A 21,040-nucleotide genomic window follows, 5' to 3' on the forward strand; every position below is an offset into this window, starting at 1 on the left:
TTCCTCTCTGTGGCAAGAGAGAAAAGGTTTACAAGCCTTTTATCATCTTTGCTGCTGACCTCTGGACCCTCTCTAACTTTTTCACATCCTTTTAAAATGTGGAGCCCAGAACTGCACACAATACTGGGCATCCTTGGGTAAATGATTGCTTGTGAATGAAAGGCATTGGACTCGGTGGCCCAAGAAGTCCCTTCCAGAACAGTGTTTCTATAGCAGACACCTTACCAAAGGAATTCAAAAAACCTCTTTTGGCCCTTGTGTCTGAAGAACATGTGGTGGCTAATATTACTCCCAAGATACTGCTGCCTGTTTGATACCCAGGGCAGTGTCAGTAGGCATTCTTCATACCTCAGAGTTCTGAGTTTCTCAGTTGTTTTATGCCGAGATTGCTGGTAAACACTCAGAAGTCCAACCTGCATCCAAAGGCTGGAGTTCAGAGGAGCCATTTAGGACTTCATGGCCATATCTACACGAGACACTGACTGTGCAGCTGTTACTGCGCAGTCATTTAATACTTGTATAAACAAGAGGTGCCTTGAGTCTAAAAAGGTTGAGAACCATTGCTGTAGAGTAGAGCTAAGATCCAAAATGACTTGGATAGACTGCAGAAGTGGCTTCCAATCAATCAGATGAGATGTAACAAAGTTCTGCACCTGAATAATTACATTCACAATTACAGACTGGGGAATGGGAATGACTGGCTTGGCTGCAATACTGCAGGAAAGAACCTGGGGATTACAGCGGACCATCAGCTGAATAGGAGCCAACAATACCTTCTTGTTGCTAAAAAAGCAACAGGTTACTCAGTTGCATCTCTATTGCAGTACCTCTAATAATACTGTCTCTATTACAAGTCAAAGAAAGTGATTATGCAGCTCTGTTCAGCAGTGGTGAGGCCTTACCTGAAGTACTGAGTCCAGTTTTGGGTCCAAAACTTCAAGAAAGATGTGGACAGATGGGAAAGAATCTAGTGGAGAGTGACAAAAATGATTAGAGGCTGGGGAAGCCTGACTTAGGAGGAAAGGCTGAAAAAACCTGGGGTTCTTTAGTCTGGAGAAGAGAAGACTGAGGGAGGATTTGGTAAGTCTTCCAGTAGCTGAAGGGCAATTATACAGAGGATGGAGATAGACAGGAATCAGAGCAATACCTTCAAATTGCAGCAGAGAAAACTTAGGTTGGAGGTTAGAAGGAACTTTCTGTTTATGAGGGTTGTCGGGCATTGAAACAGGCTACCGAGAGACATTCCCTGGAACTACCTGGAATGTCTATCCCTGGGAATGTTCAAGAGTGGGATAGACGGATGCTTGGCTGGGATAGTTTAGTTGGAAATGATCCTGCCTTGAGCAGGGGGCTGGTCTAGATTACCTCATGAGGACCCTTTCATCCCTTATTTCCTGTGATTCTAACTGATATGTATCTGCAAGGTGACCATGCGGAGCTCCATTCGTAACTTTTCCATATTTAGTAAAGTGGAGTCTTTCAGTTATTTACCTAGAGCAGTGGAGCTCAACCTCTGGCCTGCAGACTGAATCCAGTCTCTGGAGTTATGTTATCTGACCCATGGGTCTGGAAAGTTGCTAGCAGTACACAGTGTTGCTCCATGTGCAGGATCCAGTGGTGGGGGGGCAGGGCCAGCAGACTAGGCTGCTCTGTGCATGGGTTCCAGTCTGTGGACTCTCCCTGTGATACTCACCCAACCCATGGGGCTAGAAATGTTGAGACCCACCTCCAGGTGTGCAAATGCCACTTTAGAGTCACCTGTAGTCATGTTGTGCCTATGGAAAATCACTCAAGGGAGACAAGAGAAGTTACTTATCAATAAGTAGAGTTCCTTGAAATGTATAATTAGTTTTGCATGAGCACATGCATGTCTACACCCACATCTTGCACTCATCCCATCTTCCTTGGAGTTGCATGCAACTTTAAGAATGGGGTTGAGAGGTAACCAAAAAGGAGGTAGTGTGTGGTACCCTATATTGCCCTTATACAGAGCTTGAGAGGGGTTGAGGCTACAGTGTGCTTTATGAGTTATATCAAGGCAAAAATTCCAAGTGTAAGTTTTGTTATGTATATTCACCCATAATGAGGTGCACAAGGACAGTGCATGGAACTCTAATTAATTTTTCTTTATATGCAAGTAAACACATGGAATCATACAAAATGTTAGTCTGTGTTTCGTGTTTGCTTTTCTCTTGCATCAGTGATAAGCTTCCAATGAATTTTAAATTAAACAGAAATGTAAAATGGCATTTTGATTGCAGGAACTGATGATGTTGTGGGTCCTGAGGGCATGGAGAAATTTTGTGAAGACATTGGAGTTGAACCAGAAAATGTAAGTTTAAGCTTTTTCCTGATTATGCTTCAGCAAGTAGCCTGGTTAACTGTTGACCAGTTATCTTCATGAAACATTAGAAGCATTTTCCATTTTAAAAAAGTTGTCATAGCTTTAATTAGAGATGCACAAATACATTGGTCCGATATTGGATTGGCACCAATATAAAAAAAAATTGACTGTATCGGAAATCTGGCCTGAAGTGGCCAATAATTTGGCAAATAAATGCCTGTGTGTGCACGCAGCCACAGTGCAGCATGTAAGCAGTGAGGAGGAGTACAGCCAGCAGTGTGGAGACCTGCGTGCAGCTGGTAAACTTGTTGTGGTGGGGGAGGGGGGTGAGGAAGAGGCATGGGCAGATCAACACCCCCCACAGCAAGGGAGGGAGTGTGGCTGGGGCTGGGATAGGCACTGCCCAGCCAGGGCAGGGCAAGCATGGGACAGAGCTGTGGGTCATCTGGGGGGTGGAGAGGGCTGCTCTCACTGCTTGTCTGGGAGGGCACGGGGGTGGGGAGGGAGGGGTGCCCCCATCCTGCAGCTGCAGCCCGCCCTGCCCCACCCCGCGCAGATCCAGGGGCATATGCCACCCTCCCAGACGAGCGGCAGGAGCCGGCCCCCCTGTGCCCCAGACGCACCATGGCTCCATCCCGCACCCACCATACCCCGGCTGGGCAGTGCCTATCCCAGCCCCACTCCCTCCCTCACCATGGGGAGCATAGATCTGTCCCCCCCCTCCCCCCCTTCCTTCCCACTTCCCATTTCACCACAACAGACTTATTAGCTGCACACAGCTGTATTGGAAATCAGATTGTTATCGACCAATATGCCTCCATAAAAATCGGCTGTCAGTATCAGTCCCCAAAATCTCTGTCAGTGCACCCCTAGTTTTAATTAGTGAAACATTAGGCAAGAAGGCTTATTGATTGTTTACGTGCACTCTGAAAACATTGGGCATTTTTACACATGCAAGCGCCACAGTGCCGGGCTTTTTGAAAAGCTCCTGGTGCTGCGATGCTTGCAGTTGTATAAGCAGCAAAATGTCCATCAGTGCTGTGAAAATGACAGAGGTGTACTTTTGAACTAAAATACATAGAAGGTGCTTTAGTTCCAAAATGCTCCAGTGTCATTTTCTATGCGCTAATGCTCATTTCAATGTTTATATGACTGCATACACATGAGGAGCAGACTCGATTAATTGAGTCTGCTCTGAAGCAGTGGATCTCTGGCACGTTGCAGGATGAAAAAATATGAGTATAAATGCCAAGTATGATTAATTTTAGAAGTGGTAACTGTTAACCTCTGAAAAGTAGTTTTTCAAAAATGTGTTGGCTGATTCAAATTGAACAATAATAACAAAGGTTGTTGGACTTCCTTTGCTTGCTTCAGATTTCTGAGGAGAGTGGAATTTCAAATGGGAGAATAATTTACTAGTCTTGTCTATGTGATATACGCCATTTTGAAACTGGGCAATAGGGAACATCTGTTGGGGCTGGAAGGGACCTCATGAGATCAAGTCCAGCCCTCCTGCCATTGGCAGGAAGTCTGCTGGGGTCAAATGATCCCAGCAAGATAAGCATCTAAACGCCTTTTGAATGAGTCCAGAATAGGTGCTTGCACCACCTCTGGAGGGAGTCTGTTCCAGACTGTGCACATTCGGACTGTAAAGTTTTTCATTATGTCCAGTCTAAATCGGCCTTCCAGAAATTTGTGGCCATTTGCCCTTGTTATCCCTTGGGGAGCCCTAGTAAACAACTGTTCTCCCAGATCCTGCTGCCACGCCGCTTATATACTTATAGGCTGCTATCAAGTCCCCCCTGAGCCTTCTGTTCTCCAGGCTGAAGAGTCCCATGTCCCTCAGCCTCTCCTCATAAGATTTGCTCTCTTGGCCTTTGATCATGTGGGCTCCCTTGGCCTTTGATCAGTTCCCCAGCCATTGGACGGTGAAATGGTTGAGGCTGCAGTTCTCCAGCTTAACCATGAGGACATCATGGGAGACCAGGTCAAAGGCTTTCTTGAAATCCAGATATATAACATCAACCTCATCTCCCTTGTCTAGGCAATGCATCACCTGGTCATAGAAGGAGATGAGGTTGGTTAGGCAAGACCTTCCAGCAACAAAACCATGTTGGCTGCTACTCAGAAAGTTGCCTTCCATTAGCCTGTTGCTGATGGAACCCTTGATGATTTCTCCAGGATCTTTCCAGGGATGGATATGTCAGACTGATGGGCCTGTAATTCCCCAGTTCTTCCTTCCTTCCTTTCTTGAAGATTGGGACCACACTGCCTCTTTTCCACTCTTCTGGTACCTCTCCTGAGTGCCACAAGTTCTCAGATATCTTCACCGTAGGGTGTGCTATGATGTCCACCAGCTCCTTCAGGACTCTTGGGTGCATTCCATCTGGGCCCATGAACTTATTGATGTTGAGCCTCTCGAGGTGTTCCCTCACTTGATCTGTGTCAATTGTGGCCCCATCTCCCACCCCCTGGATACTTTGTGTCCTGTCTGATAGGGTGATCTCTTTGGGCGGGTGGAAGACTGATGCAAAGTAGTCATTTAGGAAAGTGGCCTTTTCCTGAGTGCAAGACATCAGCTACCCCATTTGATCTAGCAGGGGTCCCAATGTTGCCTTTGTTCTTTCTCCGACTTCCCGCATATCTGAAGAAGGACTTTTTGTTGCCCTTGATTCCCATGGCTAGCCTGAGTTTGGTTTCTCCCTTTGCTTTTCTGGTCTGCTCTCTACAGGTGCAGGCTAGTGCTGTGTAATCCTCCTTGGTGATGATTCCCATTTTCTATCTGGTGTAGGCTTCTCTCTCTAGTTTCAGGAGGTCCAAAAGTTCCCTACTGAGCCAAGGGGGCTCCCCAGCCTGCTGACTCAATTTCCTGCAGGACAGAATTGACTTTCCTTGTGCTTCAAGGATTGCGTTCTTAAGGAACAACCATTCCTCCTGGACTCCCCTTTCTAAAGGACCATAGTCTCTTAGTGCCTAGCTGACCAGTCTCCTGAGTTTGTGACAGTCAGCCTTCCCAAAGCTGAGGATTTCTGTATTACTGTAGAGTTACTACTTGGTGTACTACTTATGGCTCGTAGTTACAGGTATTTGATGTGAGAGCCTGTTTCATGAAGCAGTGTACGGCAAGCACATTCCCCAGGTTGAAATATGCAGAGGTGATGTTGTCTTGAAGACCTGCATTTACTGACATATGTACCCTTATTTTCAGGAGAGAGGTTCATTAATCTTGAAGTAGTTTAACATAGGGTCAAAAGTTGGAGCACACTTCATGATATGAAAATTACAGCAGAGCCCATATCTTCCCCCAAAGATTTTACAGGTGTAGTTTGATTTGACTGTCCAGAGTTACCAGGAAGGACAGTGCAATGCACAATTATTTATTATATAGATGAGCAGTTTGCTAAAATCTAGAGCTTCTAAAAAGCTCTGTTTTCTTGGTAGGAAGAGTCTGAGTATCCTGACTGTTCCATTCATATTTGAGTGCCTGTACTCTAAACCAAATAAAAGCATGTGGCAGTCTGTTAAGTAATAACTGTCCAAGACTATTTATTTTTTGTTTTACCTAATAGTGTGCTCTCTTAAACAGGTAGTTATGCTTGTGTTAGCTTGGAAATTGGACGCACAAAACATGGGTTACTTTACGTTGCAAGAATGGTTAAAAGGAATGACATCACTGCAGTAAGTGCCTTGAAGTTTTATAAGCTTTTTGTATTTCGTTATAGTAAATCTGGTAATTTAAAATGCATTTTTATCCAGAGTTATGTTGGTTTAGTGTATGTGTTGATTTAGTGCTCCTCTCCAGAGAAGTAGACATAAGATTTCACCCTTTTCCTACTTACAGCAGCGTGTGGCTTTCAGACATTTTTAAACCTTATGCATCCTCACAGCTAGGCTACGTAGGCTTTGATGACTAAACCAAAAAGTCTTAAAATACCTGCAACCTCAGGCATAATGCTTATGTCTATGGATTTAATAGTACTAGCTGAAAGGAATAAGGAATCTTGTCTTGAATCTGCTTTATTTACTTAACTCTGTCTGAAAATAAGGCATTATCCTTTTGGCTTCCGCTCTGTTGACCCAAACCTACTACCAGAAGTATCTGCTTTGCATCCTCTTTACAGTTATCCTCCTCAGTACTTTTGGTTCCTCAAAATATTACTTCCAGGTATGCTTCTATTAAAAAAAAGCCTGCCCCCTCCCTGCAGTCCAAACTTTGGGAGAAAGTTTCTCTCTCCTAGGTCTCCTTTTGACCTGCTAGTGATGGGGCTTGTACCAGGTAATTTTGATTTGACCAGTGTGTTCATGGTCTAGATATGCTGTGGCTATGCAGACCCAGTGCCAGGCTATTATAGCATGAATTGTTTAACACATCAAATAACCACAGTATTTTGTTACTAGTTGCAAGCTTTGTTGCACTCCATTAAAAATCACCAGTGTTTATATTGGCACAAACTCTGATGAGGGCACTCTTTTTTTCTGTTTGTTTGTTTTTGTGTGTGTGTCCTGCACCTGGTCCCTACTACATTGTTTAGCCGACATAACTCAAATTCTGCCAACAAAACTGAGAATGTATAGACTTGCCCAAGTTTTCTGCCAGCTTCACAGCACCTTTTATCACCTGGTGTCACCTACTATACACCATATGTCCTCCCCTGCCAGTAGAGCTGCAATTCTGCCTGGCTTCTGGCACCTCCACACAGCTTCTATTGAGTGGGTGCTTTGGCACCTTCTACATAGTGGCTGCGTTCAGTTGGAAGACATTTCGTTAGCAGACATCTTGTAATATTGACCAGCCCTTAGACTTAACTGAAACTTGTAGCTTATCAACTGAAGCTGATGTGAAATAACTACTTTTAACCTCTGGGCCTGGGCCTGGGTCTGGGTCTGGGTTTGGGTCTGTATGCACGAGTGCACTAGGGATCAGCAATCATTAACCTAATTGTGTAAATTAATTTGGTGTGAACTCTTTGTTCACACACTTATTTTGGCTGAAGAACAAAATAGGCTGAAGCCCTTTCTTTTGAGGGCTTCTCAGTGTAGCGAAATTGAAGAACCACTAGAGAGAGAATTCTGGGTTGCAAATAAAGGTAGGAGAATGTAGGCAGAGATAAGTCTGATTTATCCAAAGCAGCACAATGATGGTAGAATTAACACACTTTAAAAATGTTCATACACAGAGTTCCATCAGCTGATTTATATATGTATATTTTTTTCCATTTAGGCAACCCCCAGCACATGTGCCAGTGTGTGGCATACAAAGACATTTTGCTTGGCATACATGCCTCAAGGCAGATGGTGGAGGAGCCACGAGGAGCACGATTCTTGTTGTGGCAGTGCAACACTGGCCCCCTTCCCCACCATCCTCCCCCGGGGCATGAGTGCACCCACTTCTAGCAATGACCTGGGCTAGGGTTCTATGAACCCCAGTGCAGCTACTTGCAGTCTCCCTACCACCTGCTGCGAGCAGGTCAGACTCTGTGGTGGGTGTCAGAGACCTGCCCAGAGCCTGGGCCAGCTGTGGCAGATAGCCAGGAGGTTGCAAGCAGCTGCATTGGCATCTGTGGAGCCCCAGCCTGGCTTGTTTGTTGCTGGCGGTGGGTGTGTGCATGCCTCGGATGGTGGGGAAGGGGCTGGGGCTATGCTGCCACAACAAGGATCAGGCCCCTGGTGGCTCCTCCACTGTCTGACCCTGGAACGCCAACATTTTACAAGCTGAGGTTGCAGGTGTTTTCGGCACTCTGTCCAAAAACATTGCCAACACCTGTTCTAACATTTATTGCCTTGTATAGGTAAGTTTCTAGTTTTTTAAATTGATTGGAAACATGTTTTCCTTTAGGTTTAATTTAAACCTACCTAAACTTTTGAACCAAAAGGCTTTATACCACCTAAGGTTTTATGCCAGTTTACCTAAATCAATTTCCATTCACATTTTGGGTTCAGCCCAAATTCATGCAACTCTTGAAGGCAAGCCTAGAGCCATATGTTTAACTTCTGTGGAAGAGGCATACAAAGGAGGGGAATGAAAGCAGAGGTGGATATGTTTTCAATATTAGATCTTGGCTATAAATCACCTTCTCTTTTTTTTGTAGATGTGATACAACAGAAAAACTAAGGAATTCCTTGGATTACTTAAGAACTTTATTAAATGAGCCAACAAATTTTAAACTTATTTATAGATATGCATTTGACTTTGCACGGGTGAGTAGTCCAGGAGTACAGAGTCTGGCATTATGGTTTTTTATAGCTCTGTAGGTTTACTTTCATGCCTGGTATTTTAGAGGCTGTACTAGTTGCTCCTAGAATACCTGTCAAAATTGCTTCTGATACTGGCACGTGCTAGAAGCAATGTGTTTGCTCTTTAAAACCCATCTTGCACAGAATTTGAAACATACCAAATATCAGAATCTCAAAGGAAGAATACATGTAGGGGAAGAACGATGCTGTAGTATTAGTTTTGGATGTGGAATATTCAAGATTAGTTGCCTGTGCTGTCACAGTTTTACTTTATGACTGTTGACAGATCACTTGGGCCCCATTGCTGTGCTTATTGAAACAAACCACAGGGCTCCCATTGACTTAATTGGTGGAGGATTTCAGAACCATAGTATATCTCTGGCTCAGTTTCCCATCTGTAAAGTGAAAACAGTACTTTCCTATTACCCAGCACATGGGTATCAAATGTATGGCCTGTGGGCTAGATTTAGCCTACAGAACTGCTGTATCTGGCCTGTGGCCTAGTGCTAGGCCATGGGTAGTGGGAGGTGGGGGGCAGTGTGGAAGCTGGAGCCCTAAGGGCCTGTTGGACATGGGTGTTGGTGACAGGCACGTGAGTGAGGGCTGTGGTAACGCAGCCCTGCTTGCCCTAGAGCCACTTGGCCTGCTAGGCTCATAGCTGCTTGCCCCACCACCACTGTTGCTGCTTCCATTGTTGCTGGCCTCATGGATGCGGCTTGCAAGGAGCCCAGCTGACTAGGTCCAGCCTGAGCCATTGGGTGAGTTTGACACCCTTGACCTAGGGAATTGTGTGTACATACATGAAAAACTGTGATGCACTTAGATACTGTGATAATGTAAAATACTCACAGTCACGTTACAGATGGGCACTCCAGCTCTTAAAACGTGCCCGCTTATTCAGGAGGATATTTTCAAGGCTTAAGGGGATTGCATCTCTTCTTTTTATTATAGGAATTGGAAAGCTACTAACCAATTGCCCGTCAAGAGTGATGGGGGGCTGACAGAGGCCTGTGTTGTGTTGTGCCATGCTGCCCCCCCTCCCCGCATTTCGGGTCTGGTCCTACTCCACCTGCCCCCCCCCCCCGTAAGTCCGGCGCCGCTCCCCACCACCGCCACACTCTGGGTCCACCCGGCCTGCATCCACCTGCCTTCCTTCCCTGCTCCCCTCCTGTCCCAGTTGTTGGCAGGGCCTGGCAGTGGCGGCGGAAGGGTGCCGTCACCGTACCCCTCTCCATCCCCTCCCTGCCGGCTTTTGTCAGGACCAGGTGGCAGTGGGACAGCGGCTTCCTGTCTTAGAATGAACTACTGGGTTCAGAAGATTCCCCGCACTTGAACAAAGAATGTACTCATGGTTGTTCTCACCCTTGCAAAGCTTTAAGGATACTCACAGAGGCAGGCAATAGGACAGAGCAGAGAGGATGGTCACTTCACATCAGCTCTCGGCGGCAGCTGCCACCCCACATAGTTCCCCTGGCCCTGGAGTTTCCTGATCCTGGGGATGCGATAGCCTGCGCCGGGGCTCCGCGCAAGTCAGAATTCTTGCCAGAGTGGAGGAACTCATTGTAACTTAATGTACAGCTTATATAGTCCGGAGTAAATAATGTTATCTTGAACTAGGGATTTGGTTATCTCAAGCTAAAAATTTGGGGATGAGTTGTGATCCAACACGCCTGGTGTTTACCACATTCCACTGTATTACAACATTCTACTATCTAGGTTCATAGTTCGGTCACGCTCACAGAGCAAGAAGCTACGTGCTGTTTCGCCAGCCTACTATGGAGTCAGCATACAAAACTCTTGCTATTAGCATTTAGCAAAGCCCTTACTATTACACTCCCCCGCTCTGTCACCACTGCCTGCAGCTGGCCTGGCCCCCACCCCCTGTCCCCTATGTCTGCGCTGTCTCCTGTCTGAATGCTCTTGGAGCACTCTGGTTGTTTCAGTCAGCCAATCAGAGCACAAATAAAGTATTAGAGACAGACAGACAGACTAAGGCTTTTATAATATTAGTATATTGGAAATCGAGGTACTTCATATATAAGGGACTATTTCAAAAGAAATACTATCGCTATTGTTGAACCTTTTCAAGGTAATAATAGCCTTGCAGAAGACTCATGACTGGGCATTGAGGCCCAAAATACATTTTTTCCCCTTTGTATTAAAAAGGCAGTTGTAATAGGGTAAAACCTGCATTAGTTTCAGAGGCTCAAAACTGGTATGAAGTCTATGAAGTTGGACAGAACCATGTGTTACACTTGCAGAAAATCTGTATCTCAAACGTTACCCTTAATGCAGTGCCCAATTTAATTTTTTCTTTTCAAGGAAGTGTTTTCTATAGGTTCTTCACAGTGGAACTCCTTGACCTTCTGCTTAACAGAATGGGCTAGATCAGTGGAGCTCAACCTTTTGCCTCTGTGGGCTGGATGGGCAGTGTCTGGTCCTTCTGCAGGCTGCATCTGACTGGTGGCTGCAATCTGGCACCCAAGACAGGTGCATCAGGCACCCATCCATTCATGCAGGCTGGGGTGGGGGCAGCGTGGCCTTAATACATCTGATATATTGGGGGGGGGGGGGCAGGGATAAAGGGGTGTGACCCAGCCCCAACCTGGCTGGGTGGAGAGAATGGGAATAGGCTGGACCCATAGGGGGTGGGGAAAAGGGGGCATAGACCAGCATTAAACCAGCTGTGCAAGGGGTAGTTGTGGCCCGGCTCTGACCCACCATGCAGTTAGGGATTTTGGCAGCAGGGAGGGGTGGAAGTTTTAACTGTTACTGCTGCCAAATTTTCTGAGCCCTGGGGAGCTCCGCAGGCTGGATTCCAAGGCTCTGTGAGCTGCATTTGACTTGTGGTCCAGAGGTTGAGCACTGCTGGGCTAGAATTTTTTATGATTAAAAGTAATAAGGTGCAGTGTCATCATAACGAGCTTTAAAACGGGATGTCAAAGTAATGCTGTCAGTGCTGGCTCAGACTAATTTAAAGGGTTTTTTAAATGTTTTTTTATTGGTATTTGAAGGGAGAGAGAGATCATATGGTAGCACTCTCGTGTAAATCCCATAGCTTCATTTACTAGTCCACTGAGTTATGTATTGATCTCCGTTTTTTTTCCAACACAAACCTAAGAGTTTTTGTTTCTTGGAAACCTGAGGAAAAAAGCTGTCTGATGTAAATTTTGGTTCATAACTCTTTTGGAAGCCTGTGATTTCAGTACTTATTAGAAACAAGCAAATCAGAATAATATCTAATGCAGAAGATATACAGGTAGAACTATGTATGGCATCAGGGATCATTATTGGAAGGAGTTTCATTCCCTCGTAACAGGTTCTGTAAGGTAACTTGGAAATACTCAGCTTGACTATCAGTGTATTGGAAAGAAATCTAGATTTACTCTCTGGAATGTTGAAGTGTACAGAAGATCAGACCTCTATAATGATCACAATTTATGTGGCAAAGCTGAAGATTAGCATGTGGGAAAGAACAAAGTCCCCCAAAGCAACAAGAAAATTAACAAAAGGCTAACAGATGAAACTTTACAAAAAACAATTTAAAGTTAATCTGAACAGATCTAGATGTGTGAGATTTACGTTCACCATGAGTATCATGACACATCAATGTTAACTTTTTGCATGACTCTTACGTTAACTAGTTATCAGGTAAGAAGCTGAAGTCTCGATAAGTAAGGATACAGGGAACTGTTTCAAAGGAGGTAAGCAAACTAAAGTAAATATCTTACCCCTTAAATACCTACAAAAAAGAAATAGCTTTTTGCAGCATAAAACATAGGAGAAAACTGTAAATCGCAGACGAGAGAAAATACATACTGGAGAAGTTGAAGAGGCTACTAAAAAAGGTAAACTCAACATGTTTCTCAAGTCAATATTCTCTAGAGGATCTCTTACAAAAAAAAACAACAACCCTTAACAAAAGAATAGAGAGAGAGTAGTAGATAGATTGTCTGGAAACATTGTACAGCTCAGCTTGTCAAACTGTTAACTTGACAAAGAAATTAAGAACCTAGAACTAGGTGTTGCAACATCTCTCAAAGAAGTGAAGACCATGAAATGTTAATAGTTGGAGAAAACCCTGGCTAAATCAACCTGGAAAATAGTGAAATAAATATTGAAAGCTTAGTCTTGTTTCATGAATAACTGGATGTTTCAGTGAAGTGTAGAACCAGGAAAGTCTGTGAAAAAATGATACTATATTTCAAAATATCAAAGAAAGGTGATATAAGAGACTACAGTAATTGGATAAATTTTAATGTTTTTTGTGATCCAGAAAAATAAATAGTTGAAGCAAAACTGAGATAAGAGCAAACTTGATTTTGATCTGAAAGATCATAAGATTTTTTTTTACCCTGAGTAATCTTCAAAGAGAACAATGAATGGAAAAAACTGACCCGCCCTACGCTAAGATTTTGAGAAAATTTGACAGTCTCTATTGCAGTTCACTAGAACATCTTGATTAAAGCAATTATAAAAATAATTGAGGTTCAGTATGCCCTGTAAATGCAGAATTAAATTAACAGTTTAACAATTAGTGGTCTCAAACAAGGAAGGATACAGTATATTGTCAAAAGTGTAGGTAAAGGCATTGCATGGCATAACAGGTAGGTTAGAAAATTCAGATTTTGCTGATGAGCAGTCCTCCAAATGGCAGCTCAGTTAACATGAAGACAGACTGAAATACCATTCTGTATTTTAAAAAGGGTGTTTGTTTTTTTTAATGGAAAAAATTAGAGCCCCAGCAACTCCCATCTCAAGAATTACATTAGAAAGCAAACAAATGTAAGAGGTGAGTTTTCAGACATCAACGTTTCCATGCCCACCAGTAGGATACTGAGAAGGAAATAGTTACGAATTAGTAATGTATCATCTGCCTTCACCAGTTTAGAATAGTTTGGTCATCAGAAAATCTGCAACTGTAGAGACCAACTATGAAACTCTTAACTCATTTTATCCTTGACCTGTGGATGTGAAAGGAAGAAATACACCAAAGAAACAGACAGGTATCTAAATGCTTTCATAAGTAAAAGTGTCAGGAAAATGCCCATATTAAGTGGAATGATTTTATAAGAAATGCTGAGATGTGTCAAAATTTAGTACTTCTCCAAAGTGATCCAGAAAGGAAGAAAAAGCATCTAGGATGTGTTAAGAATGCAGTCAGAGAATCTGCCATGGCAGCTGTGCCATTGGGCAGCTGGAAATGTATTAAAAGGGACTAACTGAAAGAAACCTATTGAACTATATATATATATATATATATATAGTCTGAGGGAAAAATTATGGGACTTGATCTAAAGAATGTGCAAAAAGCGGCATAGACTGAGATATCAGAGGCTTGCTTATGCCCTAAGATGGCAGATTTCCGTAAATTGCAGTTTCTGAAGTGCCGCTGCAAACATAGTCCTAAAAATAAAGGTGATGTGTAATTAGGCTTTGCAGGAAAAAACTCCTAGGTTATTTACATGCTGAACATTCAAAAGTAAAAGTGGTATTTGGCATACTGAAGTAAAACTTGTCTCAGATCTACAGCTTTTTGCTAAATAATGCATTCTTTGCTTCTGCTTTGTATGACAACTCCAGTACTGTAGTTGTGGAGGGTATTTTGCCCACCCCAGAATTCAAGTTATCTTGTTAGAGGCAAAGGAATTGTAATTGACCTCTTTCTTGTGGCCATTATAACTGTGCTCTTCTCCACAGTTGCAACTTTGCCATGAGTAGCACGCACACATATTTTTATATTCCAGTGATGCAGTTATCTTCAGAAGCTGGGTGTGTACTAAATGAGAGATGGTTGGGAGTATGTGGAGAATATTCTTATAATAAAGTTATTTAAATACAGGCCAGTAGAACTTGGATCTATCTTTAACTTTGCTTTTTTCTCTGTAATGGGGCAACTTATTTAAATCAGATCTTATCAGTGACTCTTTATTTTACTTGCCAGCTTTCCTGGATGCCCAATTAAATCAGCTAGGATTTCACATTGAAGTGCTGAGCACTACCAGCTTCAGCTGAAAACACAAAACTCAGTATCTGTGTAACAAAAAATGAAGCATAGGTATTTTCATTTGCATACTCATTTATTTCATTTGGGCACAGATTTAGTGGATATTTCTGAGTATTTTGACCTTAATGTTTCTGTGTGCCTGATTTATAAAATAAGAATAATACTTTCCTATACTAAGGCGTTTTGGAAAACTATGTGAGACGTGGTTACTGCAGTGGTAAGTGCAATATGAAAGGCAAAATGTTTCTTAGAAAATATTTTAGTGCAAGCTTTTGAATTGTGGGTAGTAAAAGCCAGAACAGGAATTGCACTAAAATGAGAGTAAAAAAAAAATTGAGCAGCCATATTATTGCCATGCATCCTGCATACTGAATGACTCTGCTTCTGTGCAAAATGGCAGGGAAGCTTTGTAGGGTAGGGACTACCTTTATGATCTGTGTTTGTACAGCAGCTAGAGCAAATGAGGTCCTGGTCTATGACTGGGTTCTTACGTGCTGCTGCAATACAACTGAAAAGGTTACCAGGACATATGCACTCAAGCAGGATTATCTTAAATTGAGCCTTTTGTAACTGATGAGTGCTTTGCTTTGCAACTGTAATGTTCCTTTAAAATAGGTGTTTTTATACAAATGTAGATTACCTCATGTATACAATACTCTCACAGATGAGATGCTGGATATTTTGTAATGTGTAAGGGAAGTTTTTTCTCTGCTGTTGTCTTATGTTCTTTATACAGATATAGTTTTCCAATATTGCTTGTCATCCCTTTAAGCAATCCTGAAAACATCTTGGCTAAATAATGATCCCTGAACTCTCCTAACATGAACATTTATATGTTATAGTCAGCTCTGGCTGAAGCCATGGACATGCATTATATAAGTGGTGAGAAATCCAACTTTTAGCACAGGAAAAGGCAAGCTTATAACCATTTAGGTTTAGGTGGTTTGTCACAGGAAAAAAAGGTGATATTGCAACAAAATGTTAGCTCTTTCCAGCAGTAACTTACCAATACTAAGTATTCTAGCACCAGATGTAATTTCTATACAGTTATGCATTGTGTCACCGGGTGTGGCTCAGTCCTCCAGCATCCCAGGAGGCTTTACTCCTTGCCTTCACCCTCCCATGGCTCCAGGACTCTGTCTGTTATGTCAAAATATACTGCCTCGAGGAGGCAAAGCCAATTTGCAGATCGCCACATGGACTTGCTGCTTGGTGTCCTCTTTTTGTGAGTTGCCAAAAAACACCACAGAAATCCACCTCCCAAATCCTCCTGCCTTATAGAAATATCTGTTCCTGTTGTATCACCATTTCTGGCATTATCAACAAGCTAAGCGAGGGTGCACAGCAAGAACTTGTGGGTGGTTGCACTCACGTGTGGGTATGTCAGAATCTGCGCTCAGCTTTTACAATTAGTAAATGCCATATCTGTGTCAAAGGGGGAGACTGATCAGTCCCTCTCCTAAAGCAAAGGGAACTTCAGAGCTCTGTGGTACAGTGCCAGCCAAGGGCCAGGTGTGTACAGGCATCCCGCATCTTACATGGGGGTTACGTTCTAAAGGCAGCGCGTAAAGGCGAAAATTGCGTATAGTGAAATCGCATATTACCATGCCAGCAGTGACTGCCTCTGCCTACAAAACCTCCCACCGCCACCACGGAACTGTGCTTAGAGCTGTGCCGCTGGCAGCAGCGGCATGGCGCAGGGTGGTGGTGGGGATGGCTGCGTGCTGCCCGGCCACCACCACGCCCGGTGGCCAGCCACACAGCTCCGGGCATGGCTCCATGGGGGTGGCGGGAGGTTTTGGAGGCAGAGGCAGTCAGTCCTGGCAGTGTGGTGGTGGCTGGGCCTCCAGGTAAGCTTCAGCGCCGCATGCAAACTCAACCAACCCCCACCCCCCCGGCATATAGTTGTATTTGCGCAAGTTAAATGCACGTAAGATGCGGGATGCCTGTACATGCTTTGTGCAGCACTCTGCAGTCAGTTGAGGCCCAGGGCCTGGCGCGGTGCAAGATTTGGGAGCCTGAGGGCTGCAGCAGATGAGCTTGGCATGCTTGGCTGGGGAAGCATCTACTAAGTCATCAGAACCCTCCCCTTGCTGCCAACCACCCTTGGGTTAATGAGGTGGGCGAAGCACGCTGTCAGCATCTGCTTGTTAGCCAGTGATACCTCCTGCACTGCCTTTCTCACTATGGACTTGCCTACACCAAACTGGTTGGCAAACAGGAGACCATGTGGACATAATTGAGGGCTTGGCTACATGGCTATACATAGTCCTGTGTAAACAGGAGTTGAACAAGCTCTATGAAGAAGCAGTGGCAGGCTTTGACTTTTTGTCAAGGACTCTTGGCACTGTCTGCTTATGCAACTTCTTTAATATTCAGTATTGGTAGGTCATTGCAGTAATTTAATTGAGGGGATTTTACCTCCCAGTTTTTGTGTTTGAATTTAACAAGTTTCACTTGAATACACACACACTAAAATGGAAAACTAAAGTAAGATATAAAATGGCTTGATTTAATATAATTTGTGCATATTTTTACAGAAATTTAAATACGTAAAGTTTTGCACTTTTCCTTTCTTGTGAATTTGTTCCTCACTGACTCCTTTATTAACAGTAATGAATCTTACAGTTACAGATGACACACAAAGGCATTGTTTTCCATTTCAAAAGTAACTACCCCAAGCTAACATTACTGTTGCATCTGGAATGAAAAACTGAGTTCTGTAGGACAGTCTTCATGTACTGCCTCTCACTGCATGTGTTCCTTGTGTTTGCTTGATAGCTCACTGAATCTGGGCCTAATTTAATCAGCATACAGGACAAATTACCTTGTAGATCACCTGAACACAGATGTGATGTTCCTTATGTCTAAAGATCCCTTTCTGACCATTCACATAGCAATGTTAGCAGAAAGACATAGGCAGAGCATGAATAGAAGATGAAGAACCACTGCCTTCCAGAAAGATTTTAGGTTGCATCCTAAAACTATTCTGTGTCTACAGGCGAGAACCTTTAAAAACTACAGTTAGTATGGAAAGTACCTTTGTGTAGCATGGTCAGTAACTACAGTTTTCAACAGTAAGCCTTATTACCTTTAATTGATGAAAACCTTAACAGTCGCAACAGAACAATTCTACTATTTGTCCTTCCTTTTTTTAATGTGCTGAGAATTAACTGATAATTCAGCTGTATGGTGCTAATGAAAAATACAGAGATTACATTGTTACTTTGTCTGCTTTCCATCTGATAGGAGAAGGACCAGCGCAGCCTAGACATAAATACTGCCAAGTGCATGTTGGGGCTTCTGTTAGGAAAAACATGGCCTCTTTTTCCAGTATTCCATCAGTTCCTAGAGGTATGATGCAAAGTTTGAACCATTCTAATTTTTATTTTTTTAATCTTGAAATATTTAAATATTGAAGTGACATCCATCAATGAACGATTGAGATAAAAGGATTTCTATTCAAATTTTAAATGTTAATTTCATAACATTAAAGTGCAATACCCAGGTCCTTGCACTACTATCTGACATCCAGTCCTTAAAAAGCCATTTGCTGCTGAGGTTTATTTAAAATGGGATAGAGTTCAGAGTGACTCTTTCCTTGTTTCTTACCATATTTACTCAATGCTAAGGTAACTTTGAATTTTTGTTATAAATTTCTACATCTAGAATCTAATTATTGGGGGGGGTCATCTTAAATTTGTCCCCCACACTGCTGCATCAAGAAACAGCACCAGTGGGGCATGCAGTGGGAAAAGCAGAAGCAAGGGGGCGGGGGGGGGGGGGAAGCAGAGGAGAGGAGTAGGAGGCAGGGAAAGCAGGGGCAGGCAGGGGGAAAGCCAGAGTAGGGGAGCCAGCATCCTGCCCCATATCACTTGCCCTCCTGGTGACTACCATCCTACCATTTACTTCCTCCTCCAGCTGCTTTCCTTACTGATCTGGGCACATGGGGAGCCCCAGAGTTGTTCCTGTCCACACTGCAGGAAGCAGCTGTGCTGGGAACCCTGCTTGGCACCCCACAGGCTTCTGCCCTGCTTCCTTTCCCTCTCTCCCTTCTGCTGTTTCCCCATGGCAGGAGTAGGAAAGAAAGGAGCAGGGCAGGGAAGGAGAAATTGGGAGCTGGGCTCCTGCACAGTTGTTTCTCACAGCTCTCAGTTGTGAAGTGTAATTCTAAGACGAGGCTTTGTTTCTCCCTTGATGAATTGGGGGGGAGGGGTGATGACACCTCATTTTAGAATTGAGTAAATATGGGAAATTTCACTGATTTGTTTCTTTGGTTTTACAAAATCCTTTATCATTACAGAAACATATTATGCAATAATAAATTGTACTCAATTTTGCTTATTTAACTCCTGTTTTGATTCCTGTGAACCTCAACTTCATCCAAGGTTCGTTATCATATTTTGAATTGTATTAAGTCTTAAATTGTTTCATAGTTTGTTGCATAGCCAGGGATCCAGGTTTTGTTTCCCATGGGAAAATGGAAAAAAACTGTGGATTTCCCCTTTTACCTGAGAGAAATGCGGATTTTTCATTTTAATGGAGAAACATGGATTTTGCAGTTTTGCCAAGAGCTCTCTGCAGGCTGGCAGAGTTCCAGCCTTCAAGGGGCTGGAGGGAGTGGGAGGAGGGTGGTCAGGCGAGGAGTGCCATGTGCATGTATATGCATATGGCTGCCAGGCATCCTAGAGGGCAACTCCCATAGGTAAATATGGTGGGAGTGGCAAGGGATTGAGGCCTACCTCCATAGAGAGGGAGGGAGTTGGGCAGGACTGGGGCTGCTGCCCAGCTAGGCAGTGCCTGAGGCTTGGGGCCCAAGGCCAGAATGCACGGCTGCAGGGCCCTGGCGGGGATTGGGATGGGGCCATGGGTGGCTCATCTGTGAAGTGGGGGTGGGGCTGGTTCTCTACTGCTGCACTCACTTCTGGGGGGTGGGGGGGCATAGAGAGAAACCTGGGAGGGGGCGGGGGGCGGGCATAGATTTCTGTGCGTGGGACGGAGCCAGGCTCAGCCTCCCTGCCCTGCTGCCCTCCCCCAGGGCCTCTGCAGCCCAGTGAATGGGACCTGGTGCTGCAGGGCAGAGTGGGGCCAGGTAGAAAAGCTCCTTGCTGCTGCAAGCTCCGTATCACCCTGGCAAGGCATCCCGTGCCCACCTGGCAGCAGCAGGGGTGGCAGTGTGGGGTTGTGCCCCTCGCTGCTGAAGGGTGGTTTCTCACCAGGGCAGTGCAGAGTTTGCAGTGGCACTGAGCTTCCCTTCCCAGATCCGCTGTGCCCTGCCACACTGGGTCCCACCCACTGGGCTGCAGAGTTCCTGGGGGAGGGCAGCAAGGCAGGGAGCCCCAGCAGTGGGCAGCCGACTCCTGACCCACGCACAGGTCTGGGTGGCATGGGTTCCCCCTGCCCTGTCCTTTGGAGTGCACTCAGCTGAGGGGAGCCAGCCCCACCTGCCCGAGCCCACAGCGGGCAGCCTGCACCTACCCCCACCCCACCATGGGTTCTGCTCTAGCCATGCTGTCTATGGCAGGAGGGAGCCAGGCTCCATGCTCTGCGATGTTGCAGTGGCTGCTGCCTCATGCAGGTGGCAGCCGGGGCTTGGGTGCTGCTGCAGGGAGTAGGGGGCTGTGGAGCCTGACCCCGTAGCCCTGGCAGCTAGGGGCCCCCTCTGGCAGGGCGGGGGGAGGAGGGGTAGGGGGCTGTGGGTGTGGAGTGAGGGGCACCAGCAGGGCCAGGGGATTGTGGGGGGGCAAGGTGTGAGGGCACCAGCAGGGTCAGGGGGGCTGTGGTTGGGGAGTGAGGGGTACCAGCAGGGCAGGGGGCTGTTGGGGGACAGTGAGAGGCACCAGCAGGGTCTTGGGGGGCTGGAGGGGTGAGGGGCACCAGAAGGGCCCAGGTGGCTGTGGTTGGGAGTGAGGGGCACCAGCAGGGCTGGAGGGCTGTGGTTTGGGAATGAGGAGCCTGCACCTGTGTTCTGTGAGCTAAGGGAGCAGGAGGAACTCTGATTTGCCATGATAAAAAAATCAAAATTTAATACCAAATTTATAGGTATGTAGAATTTATTATAGTGATTGAGGCACTGGTAGACTTGAAATTGCTTTAAAATTGTAAACATCAATAAAACATTTTGTTCTATTGATACATATATGTATATATAATGGTGTTGTTTCATTTTGATCGTGAATTTTGGGGGTTTTACCATAGAATTTGCAATTTTTTTATCAGAGAAAACCAGGATCCCTGTTTATAATTTATGCTTCTTGTCTCAAGCAGCAATCAAAATACAAAGTTATCAACAAGGACCAATGGTGCAATGTTCTAGAATTCAGCAGAACAATTAACCTTGACCTCAGTAATTATGATGAAGATGGAGCCTGTAAGTATTATTTCTTTAGAAGTATTCTTAATTCCCTCTCTTTTTCTCCATATGACCCTAATTCTTCAATTCATTTTTCAAGATG

At 44.6% G+C, this 21,040-nt stretch overlaps 1 protein-coding gene across 2 annotated transcripts in view; it reads left to right on the forward strand.

Annotated features, from left to right (window-relative positions):
• DCUN1D4 (defective in cullin neddylation 1 domain containing 4) overlaps positions 1-21,040 on the forward strand; it is a 70,513-nt gene that overhangs the window by 44,781 nt on the left and 4,692 nt on the right. For both annotated transcript variants that reach the window (XM_006261250.4, XM_019481228.2), the window contains exons 6-10: positions 2,262-2,332; positions 5,931-6,022; positions 8,434-8,542; positions 17,835-17,939; positions 20,853-20,955. In XM_006261250.4, coding sequence (XP_006261312.1) covers positions 2,262-2,332; positions 5,931-6,022; positions 8,434-8,542; positions 17,835-17,939; positions 20,853-20,955 — 480 coding nt within the window. The remainder of the gene's footprint in view (positions 1-2,261; positions 2,333-5,930; positions 6,023-8,433; positions 8,543-17,834; positions 17,940-20,852; positions 20,956-21,040) is intronic.

This window comes from Alligator mississippiensis, chromosome 2 (assembly GCF_030867095.1).
Source record: "Alligator mississippiensis isolate rAllMis1 chromosome 2, rAllMis1, whole genome shotgun sequence".
Lineage (NCBI taxonomy): Eukaryota > Metazoa > Chordata > Crocodylia > Alligatoridae > Alligator > Alligator mississippiensis.